At 39.1% G+C, this 19,895-nt stretch overlaps 3 protein-coding genes across 5 annotated transcripts in view; 2 read left to right on the top strand and 1 right to left on the bottom strand.

Moving 5' to 3' along the window:
- The window catches only part of vwde (von Willebrand factor D and EGF domains), a 28,678-nt gene extending 15,524 nt beyond the window's left edge, over positions 1-13,154 (top strand). For all 3 annotated transcript variants that reach the window (XM_082551728.1, XM_082551727.1, XM_082551729.1), the window contains exons 16-31: positions 1,305-1,419; positions 2,798-3,054; positions 4,238-4,457; positions 5,283-5,420; positions 5,498-5,695; positions 5,955-6,350; positions 6,719-6,814; positions 6,924-7,019; positions 7,127-7,222; positions 7,357-7,452; positions 7,681-7,776; positions 8,449-8,544; positions 8,631-8,726; positions 9,554-9,649; positions 10,301-10,398; positions 12,489-13,154. In XM_082551728.1, the coding sequence (XP_082407854.1) occupies positions 1,305-1,419; positions 2,798-3,054; positions 4,238-4,457; positions 5,283-5,420; positions 5,498-5,695; positions 5,955-6,350; positions 6,719-6,814; positions 6,924-7,019; positions 7,127-7,222; positions 7,357-7,452; positions 7,681-7,776; positions 8,449-8,544; positions 8,631-8,726; positions 9,554-9,649; positions 10,301-10,398; positions 12,489-12,503 (2,205 nt within the window). In that variant the 3' untranslated portion in view covers positions 12,504-13,154. The remainder of the gene's footprint in view (positions 1-1,304; positions 1,420-2,797; positions 3,055-4,237; positions 4,458-5,282; positions 5,421-5,497; positions 5,696-5,954; positions 6,351-6,718; positions 6,815-6,923; positions 7,020-7,126; positions 7,223-7,356; positions 7,453-7,680; positions 7,777-8,448; positions 8,545-8,630; positions 8,727-9,553; positions 9,650-10,300; positions 10,399-12,488) is intronic.
- The window catches only part of LOC309717530 (zinc finger MYM-type protein 1-like), a 122,474-nt gene that overhangs the window by 60,832 nt on the left and 41,747 nt on the right, over positions 1-19,895 (top strand). The gene's annotated exons all lie outside the window — the stretch shown is intronic.
- seraf (Schwann cell-specific EGF-like repeat autocrine factor) lies at positions 13,229-17,245 on the bottom strand. Its single transcript, XM_082551730.1, has 5 exons — positions 16,359-17,245; positions 16,030-16,125; positions 15,519-15,623; positions 14,331-14,426; positions 13,229-13,914 (listed from the first exon to the last, which is right to left on the bottom strand). The coding sequence occupies exons 1-5, from the start codon at positions 16,777-16,779 to the stop codon at positions 13,802-13,804; spliced, it is 831 nt and encodes a 276-aa protein (XP_082407856.1). The 5' UTR covers positions 16,780-17,245; the 3' UTR covers positions 13,229-13,801.

Here is a 19,895-nt window from a genome sequence, read left to right as displayed (position 1 = left end):
CAAACTTTCAGCCTTATGTGAATGTGGGTGTGAAGCAGAAAGATGCTGAAATCAAGCATCCAAGCCCCGGAGAGGAAATTTAACTGCTGCTGTGCTTTGATATTACTTATACAACTACAATACACTAATAAAACACTAATTTGAAACTTCAGCCAATAAAATATCTCTAATTAGATATTTGGAAAAATACCATTTAGAAAAGCAGACTTGAAGTCCAGACAATACCTTTGTTAACACAGTAACACAGACAATGAAGGACAGAAAGTTTGCTCATCTTTAAATGAAACAACAAATCGATATAAAAGACGAGTCCTTCTCCTGCTATGGTTTAGCAAAGGTATAAATAATTTTAAGGTGGGTACACAGTTATAGATCCTTTGGCAGCTTTCTCTATCCTTCAGAATTGTCAGAATTGAGTCATCATGGGTTGATGTCCAGGTCACAGGCAATAAGACAGAAGATATGAAAAGCCCTTTGTGTCTCTCTCTCCTTCTCTTGATTTTCCTGTTTTGTGATTTCTGCTCCACCCTCATTATGTTCACCTGTATCAGTTGTTTTTACCTGTGCTCAATCATGGCTGTGTATATATGGTCCTGTCTACTGTTACCAGCCTACGTGTTCTCTCTCATTTGACCTTGTTTTTTAATTTTTAATTTCCCATCCTTTTATTTCTGTTTTAATTTGGTGTTTGTTGTTTGTCTGATCCTGCATTTTGTTTTAGTCCCTTAAGCTTCCCTTTGTTGTTCAGGCTGTTTTGTCATTAATTCATTAATTATCTATTATTTCATTTTTAGAAATTCTAATAATAATGAAGAAGAGAATGAAGACAAGTCAGTGTGTTTTTGGAAATGTTGTAAAAGCTTAATTTTAACTGACATGGAATAGATGTGTTTTCCAGTGGGTACATCATCAAATACATGCTGTTCATGATCTGATAGTGATGTAAAACACCAAATATGCTGATTAGAAGCCACTGTTTCATTTACAAAAAGGCCTTTAATTAAGAGACCTTCAGTCTTTTGTGCGACTATGTAAAGTTACTCTTGTCACAGGCTTGGGCAGACACAATTAGGGCTTGACAAACAATTGCAAATAAGACAGGACGCAGAGATGGATAATGTCAGAAACACAGTACACTAAACAAAAAGAAAAAACTCTGAACCTAAATCTGACACCACGGGTGTTTTGGACATGCACACACATTCCTCACTACCAGTAGTTTTGGATAAGGGTCTTCTAAACAACATGTTGTGTGTTATGAAAGGCATTTTTAATGTAAATAATATATGTTTGTTGCTTTCCAGGCGAAAACCTGTAACATTGATGGCCTGTGTTACAATGAGGGGGAGTCCCTTCCCAGCAGCCCTTGCCTCGCATGCCGTCCAGACTCATCCAAACACACCTGGTCCATTGCAGAGAGTATCTGCTTTTCTTTCTTACTTTTTTTTCAATTTGTTCACATTCTATAAATTATCAGTGTCTACTCTGATGGTGAGGTACAGTAACACAGTGTTAGACTGAAACTCCTCATAAGAGCTGAGGTTGGATACTCTTCACTGAGTTTTGTAGCTGGTTGTCACTTGGGGCAGTTTTGATCCTTCATCAGCAGATTGGATCCACTGAAGTTGCTTCTGTCCCCCAGCACTGATACAAGGACAGCTTACCTCACTGTTACGCTTTGAGACCAACTTCACTTCTTCAGCTTAAAGTAGGTCAGACGCAGCTGAGCAGCTCAGCTCCACTCAAACAAACTGACAAAATAACCAAACAGGAGTCAATGTGTTGATTATTCATTACGCTGATTCCACCAATTCATCAATCATTTATCTGTGAACACAATGAAACAAGAACATAAAACAGATTTTTTAAAATCTTTTTTTAAAAGATTTTTTTAAATAGTTAATATGTTCTATCAACGGTAACTAGTTCATCATTATATATGAATTTTAACTTTATGTCTAAATCTAAATCTCGTTGTGCCCAAACACAAACACAGAGAGACTTTGAGAGATTTGTCTGAATGAAAATTTGGTCTGACATAAGCTAAAGCTGCCCACTCATGCAGATAAATGGTGTAAATGGTGCACAAAATGCCCTCTTTATAAAGGCTACTTCCTTTTTCACAGGCATGTTTGATTTGCTGGGTTTTTACCCCAGATGCCCTTCCTGGACTTGTGTCTCCTCTTGTAATCAAGCTGGAGATCTTGTAATGGTTACAAAAAGGTTTGATCAAAAAGTTCTAATCTGCTTTGAATTTGGCCAATTTTCCATTCAAGGTAACCTTCGGGGTCATGTACAGAAAACTTCCGTGTTCGACTGTGATTCCACCGTGGACCTCAAACTTGCACAAAAAATAAACATCAACTTCTATTTAACAGTGTCCTCATGTTGAATGAAGAGTCATAGCTGCTGATTAGAGCTGTTGTCAAAAATCCACAGTTTCCAAATCCAGCAGCAGTGATGTGGACCTGTTATCAAAACATATTATAAACATAAAACATTTTTATGTTTATATTATATGGAAAAATATGTATTTCCCAAAATGTTTTCCCATAAAAACGTCTAAACTCTGGCACGCAGAAATGCTGTAATATGACGTATCTATTGGTCTGGCATCATCAAACCAAACTGTCTTTCCAAATTAGTTATGAATTTTATGAATTTTACCTGCACGTTTTTTTTATCCTTCCAGCTACACACCACCTTTTCACACCCACCTTTCACCCACTCTGAACCAGTCACACGTAGGTTTATTTAGTATCTTATTTCGACTCCCTTCGTTTCTATTTTCCCTCAGACAATGAACCTCCTCTGCTCCAGTCGCTGACTTTGCCTCTGCAGTCATTTGAGGGGGAGAATTTCATTTACCAGCTAAATGCTCGAGACCCCGAGGGCTCCACGGTTCTTTTCACCCTGCTATCAGGCCCTGAAGGGGCATCTCTGTCTCCAGCTGGTCTGCTGATGTGGAAGGCCACAGCTGAACCCACCAACAGACACACTTTCCAATTCACTGTGACCGACGACTGTAACGCTGAGACCAGAGCCTCTGTAGAGGTAAGACTCGGCTTATTAATGTAAATGTAGTGTTGCTGGTGAGTACAGATCTACATGCACGTCATGCAAAAGAATTATTCATCTAATAATTTAAATTAAATATTCAGTTAAATTTCATTTAAAGCTGGTTTAGCTCTATAACTGAGCGTAGATTTGATGCCAATGCTTAAATTCGTCCTTTATGAATTTCAAACAGAAACATTCTGATCTGTAGTCCAGTTTCAAATAACACAAAGTTGTGGTGTTGATCATATCATCTTGCATTTGGTTTTTCACTTGCTTTTTTACAGAAGACGTGCCATTAAGCCATGACAGTAAGCAAGTACAAGCAACATTTAGTCTTTATCGCCTGTGTTTTTTCTGCTATAAGATGTTAAAATTTTGGAAGTTATTGTGGCGTTATTGCTGCCTTCTCCCACTAGAGGGAGATACTGGTATACAGTATGTAGTTTGGGGCCTGAGGTTTCTCTGTAAGGTGTCATTGCAGTACACACTCGGCAAGTGTTTCCACCAAAAAACTGCACAAAGTTGTCAGACTAAATCATTTTTTTTCCTTTTTTAATATGATTTTGCTCAATTCAGCGTACACAGAATAACTGCTCACAGATGCAAAAATATATCACTGTGGTTTTGATTTATCAATATCACGAAAATGCTCTAAAGCTATAATCTTTGGATAGAGCGTTTTCCATTCTCGGGACACGTTGTATCATTGCTCTTAGCAGTATACGAGTAAAATACCCCTCATGTGTCAAGCCATGTGTTCTGTACTACAGTCACAGCCAATAGCGTTAACTAAGTGGTTCAGGAATCATCAAATAAACATTTGGGATCCATGGTCAGGAAGGTTAAGCCTCCTAATCTAATAAAGCATCTTTTCAAGCATCCTTGAAAAGCAGGTGGTCCACAAATAGGACAAGCCTTCAATAATGTGCTGGAGTAGAAAAAATATACACACGGCTTTATGCATATAACTGTTAATCATGCAAAGTTAATTGTTAGTTAACTTTTGCTACACGTTTTGATTATACTGACTGGACCCTGAGTGTCTCTGTACACTCTGAGTTTTTGTTTTCTGATTTCTGTAACTACATTCATGTGTCTTGTTCAGTGTGTCTAAGATCATAAACCTGTGTGACTTAAGTTCAGATGTCTAAATGACAAGAAACCTTTTCCTCTCTAGGTGTTTGTGCGCTCCTGTGAATGCCTGAATGCTGCTTCATGTGTCGCCAGCGTCAACCTCCCTGCCGGCAGTGGGGAATATGTGTGTGTGTGTCCTGATGGATTTACAGGGAGGAGGTGTGAGGTGGACATAGACAACTGTAAACCAAATCCCTGCAGATTGGGTTTCTGTATAGATGGGCTCAACTCCTTCTCCTGTGTATGCCCACCTGGAATGACAGGTCAGCTGTTTCCTTTAACTACACGGAGGATTAATCTTTTGAATATTATTTTACCTGTGGTCCTTACGGCACTAACTGTACTGTAATTCCTGCATAATTATGACGCCTTTGTATTGCATTCCACTCATTCAGTCCAGTACTGAGAAATGTTGTAACATGACTGCGAGACACTCCTTTGGGTGTAACTGCGTAACTAAATAGATGGTTTACAGTTCTGAGTGCTCACAATAAAACTATCTGTCCTGAAATACTATAAACTGAATGCAGATACTTGAGTTTTGTGCTGACTTTCTTTTGAGAACCTCCTTTAAAGATAGAGCCATATTTTGGTTACAGCTTTGACTTTGTGTTTATACTTGAGTGACTTATTACATTCAAATAAATGCTTTAAATTAGTCACTGGAGCTCAGGTTTAGTCACATCGTGAGCTTACTGTGTTCGAGATGGAGGCCCACATGTAAGCTGTATACACATATAAACAGTGGAAAATATTGAAGCTGAGGACTTTGTTGGAAGCTGGCGGGTTAAAGACTTTTTAATGTGTGATTTGTGTTGTCAGATGCAGTTCAATCTGTGTAAAATTCTTAAATGCCTGCAAGAGAGAAACAAGTTTTCATCAGAAAAAACTTGGAACAGCTTTATTTATGATAAAAAATGATCCCAAATGAAGCACCAAACCAAACGATGCAAACAATTTACAAATTTGCCGTATAATTACTCTCCTGTTTTCCTCTTCTTAGCAAATTTATGATTTTAAATATTTGTTTATTTATTGAAATTGATTCCGTGTTTCCTCATAAGGTCTGCTGTTTCATGTGTTGTCAGGGCGTACATGCAGAGAGGATATAGACGAGTGTGTCTCACAGCCTTGTTTCCCTGGGGTGGGCTGTAACAACACGGTAGGCTCTTTTTTTTGTGGATCGTGCCCACAAGGATACAGCGGTGATGGGAAAAACTGCATGAGTAAGTCTACATTTTATTTGTATAGTTATGTGTAGTTCTGCCTTAGAGAACATTTATACATTCTATTTGTTTTGAAGGAGAGTCTGTGGTTGAAGCGGTGGTGACACCAGTGAGGGTACCACAGGTTTCGTTGAGGTCCAAACCGTCGCCATGCTCCAGAGGGCCGTGTTACCCAGGAGTGCAGTGTTTCGAGAGCATCCATGTTTCAGCAGGCTTCGTCTGTGGACCCTGCCCTGCTGGTCTGCAAGGAAATGGCCAGAAATGTACATCAGCAGGTGAGAGTGGAGCAATTTATGCACCTTTGGCTTTGTGCACCTTGTAAACGAATGAAATAAGCTGGGTATATGTGTATATTTTGCCTCCATTTCTTCATCTGATTTTGTTTACAAAATTGTTTAAATGCTTGTCTGTGAAAGTAAGACAAGTCTAAAGTTTTTCTGGCTATTATCCAGCAATATATAAGTGGAATGTTTTGAATAATGTTGACAATAAAGCCTGTATTTCTATGACTTTGTAAGTCATGTCCTCTAACAGCTCAGGGGACAGTCACCAGTGGAGCAGACAGTTATTTTCACGTCACCAGATCAAATTCCACTTCCTCCTCAAACAGACGACCTCCTGACAGGAGAACGAGACCAGAAGCAACAAATATCAGGAGACTTTCTCCTGCTGACAGAAAAAGCACAGCGACTTCACAGGATCAAACCACAGTCAGAACATTTGCTCCCACTGTCCACAGGGGTCAGCCCAGTGGGGTGGATTTGACCCCTGACCTCTCCACGGGGATCAGATGGGGGTCAGCAGCTCCCCACGTGACCTGTGCTGACTCTCCCTGCTTCCCGGGTGTCTCTTGTGAGCCCAAAGTATCTGGGTCCTTCAGTTGTGGCCGCTGCCCATACGGTTACACCGGAGATGGAGTCACATGTAAAGGTAAAGTGGTCTTATACTTCTACTTTTCATGACTGAATAAATTAAACTGACAACAAAAGTGCTAAAGAAATGATTTTGATAACAATGTTGATTGATTTTCCTTTGGCTCTGGTGAAAAAGCTCTTGCAACTTTGGCTCTTGCAAAAAAAAACTTTTGCAAGGGGCATACATTTTTCAGTAAAGGTGAAAAAGTGATATTTTGTACCACAAAGTGCTTCAGTATTTAATGTTATCGCACAATTGTACCTTATAGTCATGGTGGATTTTGGTTAGCTCTGCGTGGTCTTGGTCTGAAATGATGAAATGAATCCTCAATTGGGCAACTTTTTGAGTACTGAAACATACTCATAAATGTACTTTGTTTTCAGCTGTTTGCAGGTATCCGTGTGGGCAGAACATGGAGTGCACTCTACCAAACACTTGTACCTGCAAAGACGGCTACACTGGATACAGCTGCCACATAGGTGAGAAACAGAGCGCGAGCTAATGAAATCACACTCGCCTCTGGATTTGGCTCTTATATCTCAGGGTCTAGTTGTGTTTTTTAAAGCTGACAGTTTCCTTTCATCCCAGCCATTTGCCGGCCTGACTGTAAAAACCGGGGGAAGTGTGTGAAACCAAATGTGTGCAAATGTCCTGCAGGCTACGGAGGGCCCACCTGTGAGGAAGGTAACCTGGAGTCATAGTCAAACCAGTCAAAACTGCCGACTGGTTTGCATTGCTTACATACTTGAATTGCTCGCAGAACACTGAGGAGTGTCACTGTTTGTGTTCAGCGAGCTGTGAGCCGCCCTGTCAGCATGGAGGTACCTGCCTGGCTAGAAACCTCTGTACCTGCTCCTACGGCTACGTGGGACCACGATGTGAAATCAGTGAGATGTGACTTAAGTGTTTTTGCATCGTTTTTACATTTTACATAAACCTCCACAATGCATCGATCAGTACCCCTTTTGTTTAAGTGGGTCGGTTTAATCTAGGATTGCACTACATGATTTATGTCTGTCAGTGGTGTGTAACAGGCACTGTGAAAATGGAGGCGTGTGCGTTTCTCCCGATGTCTGCAAATGCCAACCTGGCTGGTACGGACCGACGTGCAACTCAGGCAAGAAACACGACCTGTAGCTAAGCATGCATTCAGACTGCAGCTTCCTTCTGTTAGAGTGTTTAATTCTGACAGCATAATTAAGTGGCACAAAACTCAATCTGACTTGCACATAAGTACTCAAAATATATCAGTACTGCAGGAACCTTTTCTCTTATTTATACTGTAAATCTAAAAGTACATATGTTGGCTCTTAATAAAGCTTTTTGTACCTTACGTCACCTGCAGCTCTCTGTAAACCCGTCTGTCTGAATGGAGGAACCTGTGTTAAGCCTAACGTATGTGCCTGTCCCAGTGGTTTCTTTGGCTCCCAGTGTCAAATTGGTAAGCTTGTGATGAATACATACAATGATTAATACAATGAGGAATTATAGTCAAATATTTCCAGCAATTTGTACAGACTGACTTTCATTTTTATTAAAACTAGCAAAAGCCTGAGGCTGCTTTCTGTTTGAAACAGCAAAACTCACTGGCATACATTTATTAAACTGCAGAAATCTCTGTAGGTTTGTCTCTCTTCTCTGCACATTGCAAGTAATGTTAATGGCATCTACTAGTAACTTGCAGACAGGAGTGAGAACTGTGCAGAGTGTGAGATCATTTAAGTCAATGATTAGCATATTTTTGCTAATATTTCAAACAGCGGCATACATATTTTACACATTTAGGACACCCACTGGCAAAATGCTGCCCCATGGTAGAAAGTAACTGGGGTTGCAATCTCTGTGAACAGGCTGTGCCCTAGTTACAAACATATTCAGCTTACTGAGGTTTCAAATAGTTTCTTGACTCTGTTTATCTTTCATAATAGCTAACATCTGTTGAGAATGCCTGAAAGAAGTGAAGTGATGCTTTTTCAACAAAACACACCTAAATGTTGCATTTCCTCTCTTTTAAGTCATATCAATGTTGCTATAAAATCCAATCTCTAAGCTTCAGTCTGATTGAAATGTGCATTTTCTGGGTTCCTCACAGTTTAATATTGCTGTCTTTCAGCTGTTTGCAATCCTCCTTGCAAGAATGGAGGTCAATGTATGAGAAACAACGTGTGCTCCTGCCCTGAAGGCTACACAGGAAAAAGGTGTCAAAAGAGTAAGTGATATCACAGCCTAAATAGTTGAAGTACTGTTCAAAGTAACAGCTCACAATTTAAACATTTGGGTTTTAATTTGTTCCAGGTGTGTGTGAGCCTATGTGCATGAACAGAGGCAAGTGTGTGGGACCCAACACCTGCTCCTGTGCTTCTGGATGGAGAGGGAAGAGGTGTAACATACGTGAGTGATGCATGGATGTCTTGATACACATAAAATACACAACAAATAAAAAATTACCAGCTATAGCTCCAAAAAACATGTAATTCAATCAGCTTCATTTCTTATACTTTGGTTTAGGTTTAGGTGGGGTTGGGTAATAGCACTCACAAGAACTAACAAGAAGTCATACACAGTAGTTGTTGTAAGAAATTCTCTAAAAAGTTTACAAATTGTCTCCTAATAACAGTGCACAATTTATATTTTAATATTCATATGAATATGCATATGCATGACTTTTATTCATGCAAATCTTTTAAATCATCTTGCCCTCAAGACGGCATCCACTTTTAATAAGAACTACATAAAATGAAGGAAGATGAGATACTTAAAAACCAAAAGGTGTTAGCTTTTCTGCCCTGAATTCAGGCTTCCAGGCAAACATTATTTCTTTATTTATTTATTTTTTGGTTCTTAAAAATTATTTTAGTGGCTAGAAAGTCCTATTTTTTCGTTTTAATGTAGCACAGCTAAATGGTAAATGGTCTGTATTTGTATAGCGCTTTACTTGGTCCTAAGGACCCCAATGCGCTTTACACTATACACAATCATCCACCCATTCACACACACATTCACACACTGGTGATGGCAAGCTACAGTGTAACCACAGCCGCCCTGGGGCGCACTGACAGAGGCGAGGCTAGATCTTTTCTGGCTGACCTGCAAATGCCTAATCTCAGCACTTTGGGTTTTAACCTTTTACCTATCTGTTCAGTCCAGTCGGGCTTCTGAGATAAAACCTTTTAGAAGCTGCTTTGGTGTTCATGCCTCCCTCACTGTTCTTATTTTAGCTGTGTGTCTACAAAAGTGTAAAAATGGTGGCGAGTGTGTAGGACCAAATACCTGCCACTGCCCCGCTGGCTGGGAAGGCCTTCAGTGTCAAACAGGTGAGTCTGTTCCTCAGATGTAATAATATCACTAACAGCTTCAGTAACAGCTCAGTTTTTTCTTAGGTAAAATCCGGCAAAGGGTACATACCAAATACTTTAACTAGGACTACTTTATAACCAATTTTCCTGAACTATTGCTGAACCAAATTAAACTGTTCCTCTGCCAAAAGGAGAACTGCTGTCTCCTTAACTCTCAGGACAAATACACAAAAACTACTGTACCACATTACAGGATACTTCTTGGAGAGATGAACTCAAGCAAAGGAAAAACAGACATTTTCATGCAGATTGAAATTCATCCATCCATCCATCCATTTCGTTCCACTTATCACATTCAGGGTCGTGGGCAGGTTAGAGCCTAATCCCAGCTGTCACAGGGCAAGAGGCAGTCTGGCCTGGAGAGTTTGCAGACTGAGATCACTTTGTTTAAAATAATGAAGTAGAAGACATGATCGTTGGTTTTCCTTCAAGTTCTTTTTTGCAGATAATTGTTTTGATCATGTGTTTCAAGTGTTTCCAAATGACAATCAAACAGACAGCCTGAACTATAATAAAAGACTCTTTTCTGATTGTAGAGTTTAACAGGAATTGACCATGAAAAGAAAAACAATAATAGATCAAATGTTTTAATTGTGACTTTCTCTCCAGCGGTGTGTAAACAGCGGTGTCTGAACGGAGGCAGGTGTGTGCTGCCTGACTACTGCCACTGTCGGAAAGGTTACAACGGACTGACTTGTGCAATAAAGGTGAGAAATGGGGTCATGGTTAACATATCCCGGTGGGAAAAGTCATAAAGAACACTGATAACTCCAGGATTTATAGATTTATAAGATTTACAATAGAGTCATAGAACAAAGCTTCATTAGATGAATATCGTTGGTCTAGATGACTGAAATGTTTAGTTCTGTTTAATATTTCAGGCTATTAAAAAATAAATCAAAAAATATATAGTGTCTTTAAGAGAAATGTGATATTAATGACTAGAGCTGGGCGATAGAACGATAACGATATGTATCGCGATATAACTTTTACTCGATAGAGAAATTAAGCTATCGCGATAGACCTCGCCGCTCTTGTTCTCTTAAAAAAAAAAAAAAAAAAAAAAAAAAGGTCAGCCAATCCAAATTCAGTAGCGCAGAGCCGAACCAATCACATCCGCAGCGTCACGTCGCGTGACTTGTTACGTACAGCACAAGTGCCAAGCCGCACGTGTGTTTGTTTGGGAAGCAGCCAGCGCATAATGGAGGAAATGAGTGTGCCGACTAGAAAAATCAACCGAGCGTGACCGAAGAGAAAACAGATGATGGTTCCAACGCCGGAGAGATTGTCGAACGGAAGAGCCATAGAAGTTCCGTAGTGTGAAGGTATTTCGGCTATTTCAAGTCTGACAAAAAACAGAGTAGCGTGCACTGTAAATTGTGCCGAAAGCAAGTCTGGAAATACAATAAACTGGTGCATGCGTCACACTGTGCGCCACGTTATTGTTTCGGTGAAATGAATTTCTACAATACTGTTAATTGTACTCTCTGCAGTGTTTAAATGCTTACATATACACAGTTACTGTCCGTCCACACATATGACTCGGTTCTGCTTCTATGCCCCAGCTTTGTTTACTTTTTCCCACCAAGGCTTCTAGACTTCTGATTGGCCAACATTTCTGCACGGTTAGGAATCTAGCGCCACCTGCTGCTTTGGCATGTTCATAGCAGCGTTTTCCTTCATTTCTGCCTTTATGTGTGGACGGGATTATTTTTTAAAACGAAAACGGAAAATCTCAGTTTTCAAAAGTACCCGTGTACGTGTGGACGTAGCCTCAGTCTCTGACTGGAAGCGCTAATTCGTCATTTGGCTTTTGTCAGACTAAAGTAACTGTTAAAACTGTTTGAAAAGCTAAGCTATACAACAAGGAGAGATTGAGAATTTCCTTTTAGTTCTCAGTTTATTTGATATTGACAAAAGTTAGTCAGTTTTGTCTGTTCTTCTTTAAAACAAACTAAGATTTATTTTTAGAATTAATATTTTGTTTCTAAGTGGAATTGACAATTTAGTCTGTTTCATTTGTTCTATTTTGAAACTTAAACGCTTTAGCGGCTGCCTTTTGTGTAGTTTGCAATATTTGCCTTTATTTATCTGAAAAAGTCTCATGTTCCTTAAGTACATCTACCCTGTTGAACTTATTATGGGAAATAAATATTTAAAAACAAGCTGCTGATTATTTCACATTTTACTTGTGAGCAACGGCACATTTAAATCTTACAAATATAGTTATTTGGCTTATATCGTGATAGATATCGTTATCGCCTGAAATGAAAAAAACATATCGTGATATGAAAAAATCTCATATCGCCCAGCTCTATTAATGACACACCAAAAAACTATTAGGCACCTTTTGTGCATCTCAAAAAATGGACAACTCAGTATTTATTTTTTTGATTTTTTTTTATCTTCTGTTCCTTTTTTTTTTTTTTTTTTTTTTTTTTTTAAATCTCTGTTTAATTCTTTCTGACTGCTGATAACCACTATTCAATTCAGTCTTTTTCTACTAATGTTAAGATATATTTTTAAAAAGTCAGATCAAATATACATCAGAAAAACCTTGAATTTAACACACTGCTTTTATTTTATAACCTCTTATTACTTTTGAAAAATTTAAAAAAAAATTTAATCATATGTATTTTATGGTTATTTCAAATTTACTTTTTAACTGCAAATAGCCCCATGGAGCACATGCAGTACTTTCTTGGCCCACTAGGGGGCTGCAGGCTACATTTTGGGACATTGCATCAAATAAAATGGCACCAAACAAATGAAAAAAAATTTTTTTTGTACTTCACAGGCATCACAGGCATGATGGCAAACAAATCGGGAATGTACTAAAGAAGCCACAAAGAACAAAGAAAGCACCATAACCTGTGGTGTGTATGAGTGAGACTTTGGATACTGGCATGTGCTGTAATGTGTGGCTGTGTGCACATTAGAACTGTAACAGAACGATTTGATATATGCACTTGTCTTTTCCTGTCTGTGTAGATCACTACCTCAAGGCTCAAAGTAACACCCATCTGTTAAATGTATTAACAGTGTATTTTATGCAGGCCTGTGTGCCGTACACAGTAGTTGGTTAAGAAAAATAACGTGGTGGAGGTTATTGCCATCACACCTTTTAGATTTGCACTGTTTCTTTCTATCTTATGAGGGGGAAAAAACAGCTTGAGCCTGCTTCTTGAGTAAGCATAATGAAGGCTTTGATATGAATATGTTGCATATTAACAAAAGTTGCATTTGTTTTGTTTTCTTTATTTGCTGTCATTAATATATTGCCCAATCAGGCCTGTTTGAGTTTGTTATACATTTATTGGCAAATATGGATGAAAGCAACGCTGGTGTTGAGGTTGTATATAGGGCTTGTTTTCTACGCTCTCTGTACTATATATTAAGCCCTATATTTTGTTCCACATTACACGGTGGTACTATAATAAAAACAATGTCTATTTTTTCTTCATTTAATGACAAATTACAGTATATTGTGTGTTTATACAACATAAAACACATTCAATATTTAAAAATAAAATAAAAACAAACTAAAACGGTACACTTTATATAAAAAGAGGGATGAACGTTTTGTCTGAAATGTGAAACCACTGCTGATGTACCTTAAACCAGCCTCATTTCTAATGAACAGCAGGGGCCAACTGGTTGCAAAAGTTAAAGTAAAATTGTTTTTATATATAGCACTTTCAAGATAAACATTACAAAGTGCTTCACAACAAAACACTAGAAATAAAGACATAAATGATACCCAAAGGGAAGTTTGAAAAGATGACTTCTTAGCTGCTTTTTAAAAGAGATCACTGAGACCACAAATCCCACGGTCTGACTGTGTATAAGTCTATAAAAAGATTTATTGCCTACAGCATGATGTCAAATTTGCAAGTTATATTCACATTTACAGTAAAATAGGTGAGAAAGAGGGTACGTTTTATGGTGTTTCCAGCCTGTTTCTAAAACTCCCAAGATGGGTCTTCACTAACTTTAAGGGTGACATCATAGTGGCTACATCCATCTTTTCCACACAGTTGCTGTAAAACTAACTACGTCCCAGTATAAAAACATAATCACCCCCACAACATTGTTTGATCCTTGGGTGCACTAGTGGGACTTTTTCCTCTCCTCGCAGCGAGGTCCAGAGAAAGGAGGTCGACAGCGACATTTGTTGGGAGAAACGCACTTCCCTCCGTGCAAGCAGGGCTGACTGCATACAGCTACGGACAAAAGAAAACAAAAGCACAGGTACTATTTGTAAAACCAGGGGAATGGGAAATGAGTGAAGAGCTTGTAAATTCTAGCATCATAAACTCCAGCAGCTGGTCTCAAAGGTGTGAAGTGTTGTGACATCTGGAAATACACTAAGCTGAAAAGCAAATCCAAGGTGCAAAGAGAAAAATCGGGTATGTAAAATGCACTGGTGTGAGAATGGTGCAATGTAGTCAAGAGAGCAGAAAGTACCGGAACTGGATGAAATGAAAAAGACTTTATCATAAGGAATAAATGCTCCCAGTGAAGGGCCAGCATCAGAATTGGGGTCATAACACGACTCCGTACATCTGAGACTCCTCGATTATTTAACCCAGTCTCATCACAGCAAAACGTTATCGGTCTTTGGGAACAGTGTACTCACCCATATGGCAGGCACCACCCAACCATCCCTCCGTGCAGCTGCAGATTCCTGGAGCCACACACAGCCCTCCATTCCTGCAGCCCTGGGGACAAATTGCTGCATGGGAAACAAACCATAGAGGGGTTTGCTCAGCGTGGAACAGAAATATGAAAAAGAAAAACTTACAATAAAAGTTTGTGCTTTGTGAACACATGTGAACATATTTTTATTTAATTCAGGCAAAAGTCAAATGTGAAAATTTGACATTGGTCAGACCATACAGTGGCAGTAGCGGCTGTAATGTACCATTGGTACATGCACGTGACGTTTTTCAGGCATTTTCAGCCTTTATTGGACGGTGACAGTAAAGAGTGGACAGGCAGAGATCAGGCCTTCACTATTATTATCTACAAACCCCACCGAGCTTTGCAGGTCCCTGCAGCACTTCAGCATATGGTTCACTTGCTCAAGCATCATCCTGGCCTTTATGATTCCTGCTTAACTACATATGTAACTATCCTATGACATTATGTTTAGCAAGTGATTGGTCTGTTGTGTTGGTTGCTAAGTTAATTGTGGTTTTATGTTGATGGTGTACTTGTAAAATTAGTGCCATGCATATAAGAGAAGGAGTTCATATTAGATTTAAGCCCTCCCGGTGCCAATGACCCAATGTGTATAATGTGTATGTTAGCAAATATGGAAAATGAGCGTAGGAAGTCATCGAGTCAGCTAATGAATGAAACAGCTTTAATCCTAGAAGAGCGGCAAGGCTGAATATTTCATCTAGACCACAGAAGACGGATTGCTAGTCCAACAGATCCTTAATTTCACATGGAGAATGCATTAGTGGAAGCAGTCTAACAACAGATTTTCATCACTAAAAAGTCAAGTCTGAGTTTCATTTGAAGAAAAATCTTGGTAGACATATAAAAAATTGGCTTTTCAATCTTTGCTGTTTTTTTTTTTCCAGTTCAAACTGAACTGCAGTTTTCTGCCAATATTACAAACTTCACCACAGCTCTCCAGTTGTTACACCTGCATGTCTGCCTCATCCACTAAGTCAGACTGACTGTTGCTTCCCTTGGTGACAGCTTCTTGGAGCCATAAAAAGCCTTAAACATCCACTAATGTCTGCAGCTGATGAACAGCTCCATTTGGCACCTTTGACCTCCTGTGTTAATTGGGTAATTAGATACAGCCACGAACCCTCCTGGCATTTTGATCCGGCCCAGCTTGAAGGGCAGATACACTTGGCCACGCCGTTGACAGCGGTGCATTCTCCTCCGTTCCAACATCCCCCATCGCACGTCACTGCAAAACACACACACGCACACACACACACTGTTCGTGTGATATTTTTACCATACCACAAAAGATTTAAGTTAATTTGGGTATAAACTCCCCAAAGCACCCAGGAAATTCTTCACTACACACCATTCTGTTGGAATGCATTAACTTATGCATTCATAAACTTAATAAAACACATTTAAAAAAATCTAATCCATAAAATGTTTTAAGAACTTAGACAAACAAATGAGGCAGTACGTGAGCAACAGCTGAAAACTGTGTGTAGTATTCTGAATAATAGTAAACTGAATACAAATGAATAGAGCAGGAAAATACACCAAAAGCAAAGAATAACTGTCATCATGACACGCACACACGTGTTAATACACTTAATGTATTAGAACTGTCCCGCTCCCATGAACTCGTTTACCTTTGTGACAATATCTTCCTCCAAATCCAGGAGGACATCTGCATTTTCCAGGGCGAAGACACACTCCTCCATTTTTACATTTGGGATCACAGTTGGCTGCAAAATTATCCACCACAGTTTTTTTAATAGGCTTCAAAGTTTTGACCTTCTTTCTCAGAAGTCTTCGTCACTTTAAATTAATTTGCAACAAAATAAGTTAGTCATAAACTGGGTCAATAAATAAAGTGGCACATTAAACCATTTATTCATAGCTGAGCTTGGCACGAGGTCTTCCCTGTGCCATCATCAGAATTTGAAATTACGCGCAAATAAAAGGTTTGTCACGTCACCATACTGGCAGGTCTCTCCTTCGTAGCCCCGGGAGCAGAAGCATGTGTTGTTGCGGATGCAGACTCCGGCGTGTTCGCACGGCGGCTCGCACTTCGCTTTCAGGTCAAAGACGAAGCCGACCGCGACACCCCGGGGCGCGTCCGAGCCTCCGGAGCACACACCGGCGAGCGACATCAAAGAGGCAAACAGGAGAGGTGCAAAGAACATGGCCGGATGTGCTTTGTTGCTCAAATGAAGAGTGAAAAGAAGCGAAGCGGTGGACGGATGGAGGAGGAGAAAGTCTCCTGAAGAAACAGGGAAAACTTCTCGGCCAGGATGGTGGTGGTGAGGCGGAGCAGGGAGAGCGCCCTGGGGTGGGGGCTGGGGCTGTTTTTCAAGACTTTGGATCAAATCTATGCAGTCCATATTTGCATGAAACATATAGGTTAGACCACCGCGCAGATTACGCAGTGGGGTTACATGAAGTAAAAGTTTGACTCTGCCACAACAGATTCATAATGATGAGGTTTCCCAATAGTTTGTCTGGAGTTATGACAGAGATGCTCAAGATACTAATTAAATTAGGGCCTAAAACATGTGGATAGCACAGCTTCACCATGCTGCTCTATAGCAAAATACTCCAAAGAAGGATTTAAGAGTAATCTGATTGTATTTGCAGTCTGTTCATTGTGCAATAATTTATCTAAGGAATGCTACAAGTGGTAACATAAAAAGTATTTTTATTGTTGCTTAGATTAAAGCGGTTGTGTTTCATATGTAGTTTATATGTAGCACCCACAAAGAGAGTAATATAACTGCTCCAGAATGTCTAATAAATAAATAAAAATCTGTAGTGTAGTTTGTTTTGTTTTTTTGCTAACCATAAAATAAAAATGTTTCAACAAATGTAAGAGCTCACCTGTATGAACTGTATGAAACACTGCTACCTGCTGTTTAATCCTCACTGATCCTGTGCTACATGTTTGGGACAGTCTACCATAAGGTGGCTGGATGAAATAAATGGACAAGTTTCTGGTACATATGCACATTTGTTGAGTAACTATACTCACTATACTTGGTATCTTCTAGTACAACATTTGCTCCACAAAATGAGACACAAAAGATGCACAACTGATTTTGAAGGTCATCAGTTGACCTAATATATCTACACACATTCAGGAAGCTCACTTTACCCAAATATTTAACTTTATTAAAGTTACATAGCATCTATAACTAGTGGTATTTAAACAACATCTTACTCACTTCTGTTATAACAGCAAGGACTGATTTCTAAGGCACATAATTCATAATTTGTGCAAAGTATTATTTTTCATGGCTACACATCTAAGGTTTTATTTTGGTTTAAAGAAACTGCTGTGAAATATGCAACAAAAGAAAAGTGCAGTATTTTATACTGAGTACATATTTCACAGCGATGTTGACAAACTATATCTAAAAGACTGTAGAATCACTTTAAATGTCTATGATTATATTTGTCAGAAAGACAGAGTTTGGGATGTTAGTCTATGTAGAGCACATATGGAAAAACCATTTCCTCTTGTTTGGTGAAAAGAAACCCTGGGCCTGTATGAAGGACGGGGTGAGGGGGAAGTTCTGTTGTAATGACAATAACACAACCAATCAGTAGCGGATGTGGTTCTTCTCTCTGCTCCCTTAAAGCTGTTCAGAGACCAAACAGGCAAAGTAGCTTTCTGTTTGATTCTCTGCGTTTTGCATTTTTCAGTAAAAGTGAACAGTGTTTCTTTATTCTGAGTTCTGTGAGCTCAGAATAAACAGAGTTTGCATAATACTTGGACTACTCCAAGTACAAGATTTAAATTTCCATAAACGGTATGGAGTCGCTCTGCTGCTTATTCACGGAAAGCTTCTCTGGACAAGCAGTCAGAGTCTTTCCTTGGACTCACCACATCAGACTTGTCGTGCATGACAGAGTCCAGCTGGAAGAGAGACAACTGGACTTTATGAAGACCTTAGCATAGTTCTTCCCAAACAATCTGAACTGAAGTAGCTCACAACAAATGCAGTTATGTAGATTTAGTTGGCACAACACACAAATATTCCAAACATCTAAAAATCAAGAATCAGCATTATACTAAGCAGTGTCGGGACAGTGAGTCTGACCTTTTAACTTGATTTAAATGGGTTTCCTCTGTGGCCAGTTTAGAAGTGTGAGTTTCACTCATATCTGGGTGGATTTCTTTGGTAATAAGATTTTCATTGAAACTGGTGATAATGTGTTGAGTCACTTTAAATCAATATAGTCCTGTAGGGAGAAAATAATAGGTTGTCGCTTATTTGCAGAGTGATATCTTCATGTGGTTTATTTGATAATGCACTATATTCAACCTGCTAATCAGCAGTTAGCCTGCGTAACCACCAAAAAAGATAAAGAATAACAACAAAGATGAATGCCATCGTGTTAAAAATCCAAAGGGGAAATCACTCATTTAGTAATAAAGTACCTCCAGAAGCAAAAATAAAAGTACAGTGCTGCCCCACTAACACTCTACTGGCAACAACTAAAGTACAATCAGTAAGCAAAATACATTAGCGATGGGGGCAAGAGGGTTTTTTCTCTGTTGTATGTATTCCAGTGCAGCTCTGGTCTAGACCTGTGACCTGGATCCCGGAGTGGAAGTGAGCTGGTGGTTTAATGACTGCAACAGATGTGAACATACCATGATACACAAGGGGCCTGTGCCTCTCGCTTTAGGAAACAAACAGATGGATAACACCAGAAAGAAGTTTTGAAAGCAGAGAACAAAATTAGGTTCTTTGAAAATAGTAATAAATATTACTATTATCATTAATAAATAGCTTAAACACACACAGCTTTACAACCACATCCTCAATTCTAATTTATTATGAGCATAAATGGAAGTTAATAGATGTTGCTTTATGTGTGTGCGTCAGCTCTGTGGATAGTTGCTGGAGTGAATAGGTTCGTGACAGGATCCCAACAACATTAATGAGTGTGTTTGTGTGGGACACCGTACTAATGCTAAGAGGCAGATAAACAGATTTGGCATGAGGAATATGAAGGACAGTTACGCTAAAGTTTGTCACTGGTCTTCTGCAATATTACTGCAAATTTGCAATCTTATTTCCAAATTTCATCTCTGAGTTTCAGTAGGAATGCACAGACAATGTCAAAGAGAAAATGTTATTTGGAGACATGTGCTCGTGAACTAGATCAGAATATGGGACACTATTTCATTTTGTGAGAAGAAAGAACAAGTTCCAGATAAAAGTACAGTATCTGGTCACCCTACAATAGCTGCAGCCCCCTGGTGGGTTGTGAGGATACTGCAGGTGTAGTTCTTTTGGTGTAATACAATAAAACCCTGTTATCCTCAATAAAAGGAAGATGTTTATGTCGGGTACATTTTCTAGACAAAATCATTTATGGACAACTAATTTATGATCAGATGAAATTTGTTTTCGCACATTTGTAAGAAACCTGCAAATTTTATCTCCTATTCATTGCTCAAACATCTGCATCCAGTCCACTGAAATGGACTGGATGCAGATGTTTG

The sequence above is a fragment of the Aulonocara stuartgranti genome (genome assembly GCF_965226115.1).
Source record: "Aulonocara stuartgranti genome assembly, chromosome: 11".
Lineage (NCBI taxonomy): Eukaryota > Metazoa > Chordata > Actinopteri > Cichliformes > Cichlidae > Aulonocara > Aulonocara stuartgranti.
The sequence above is the reverse complement of the archived record's forward strand: the minus strand, read 5'-3'. Positions and strand labels throughout refer to the sequence as shown.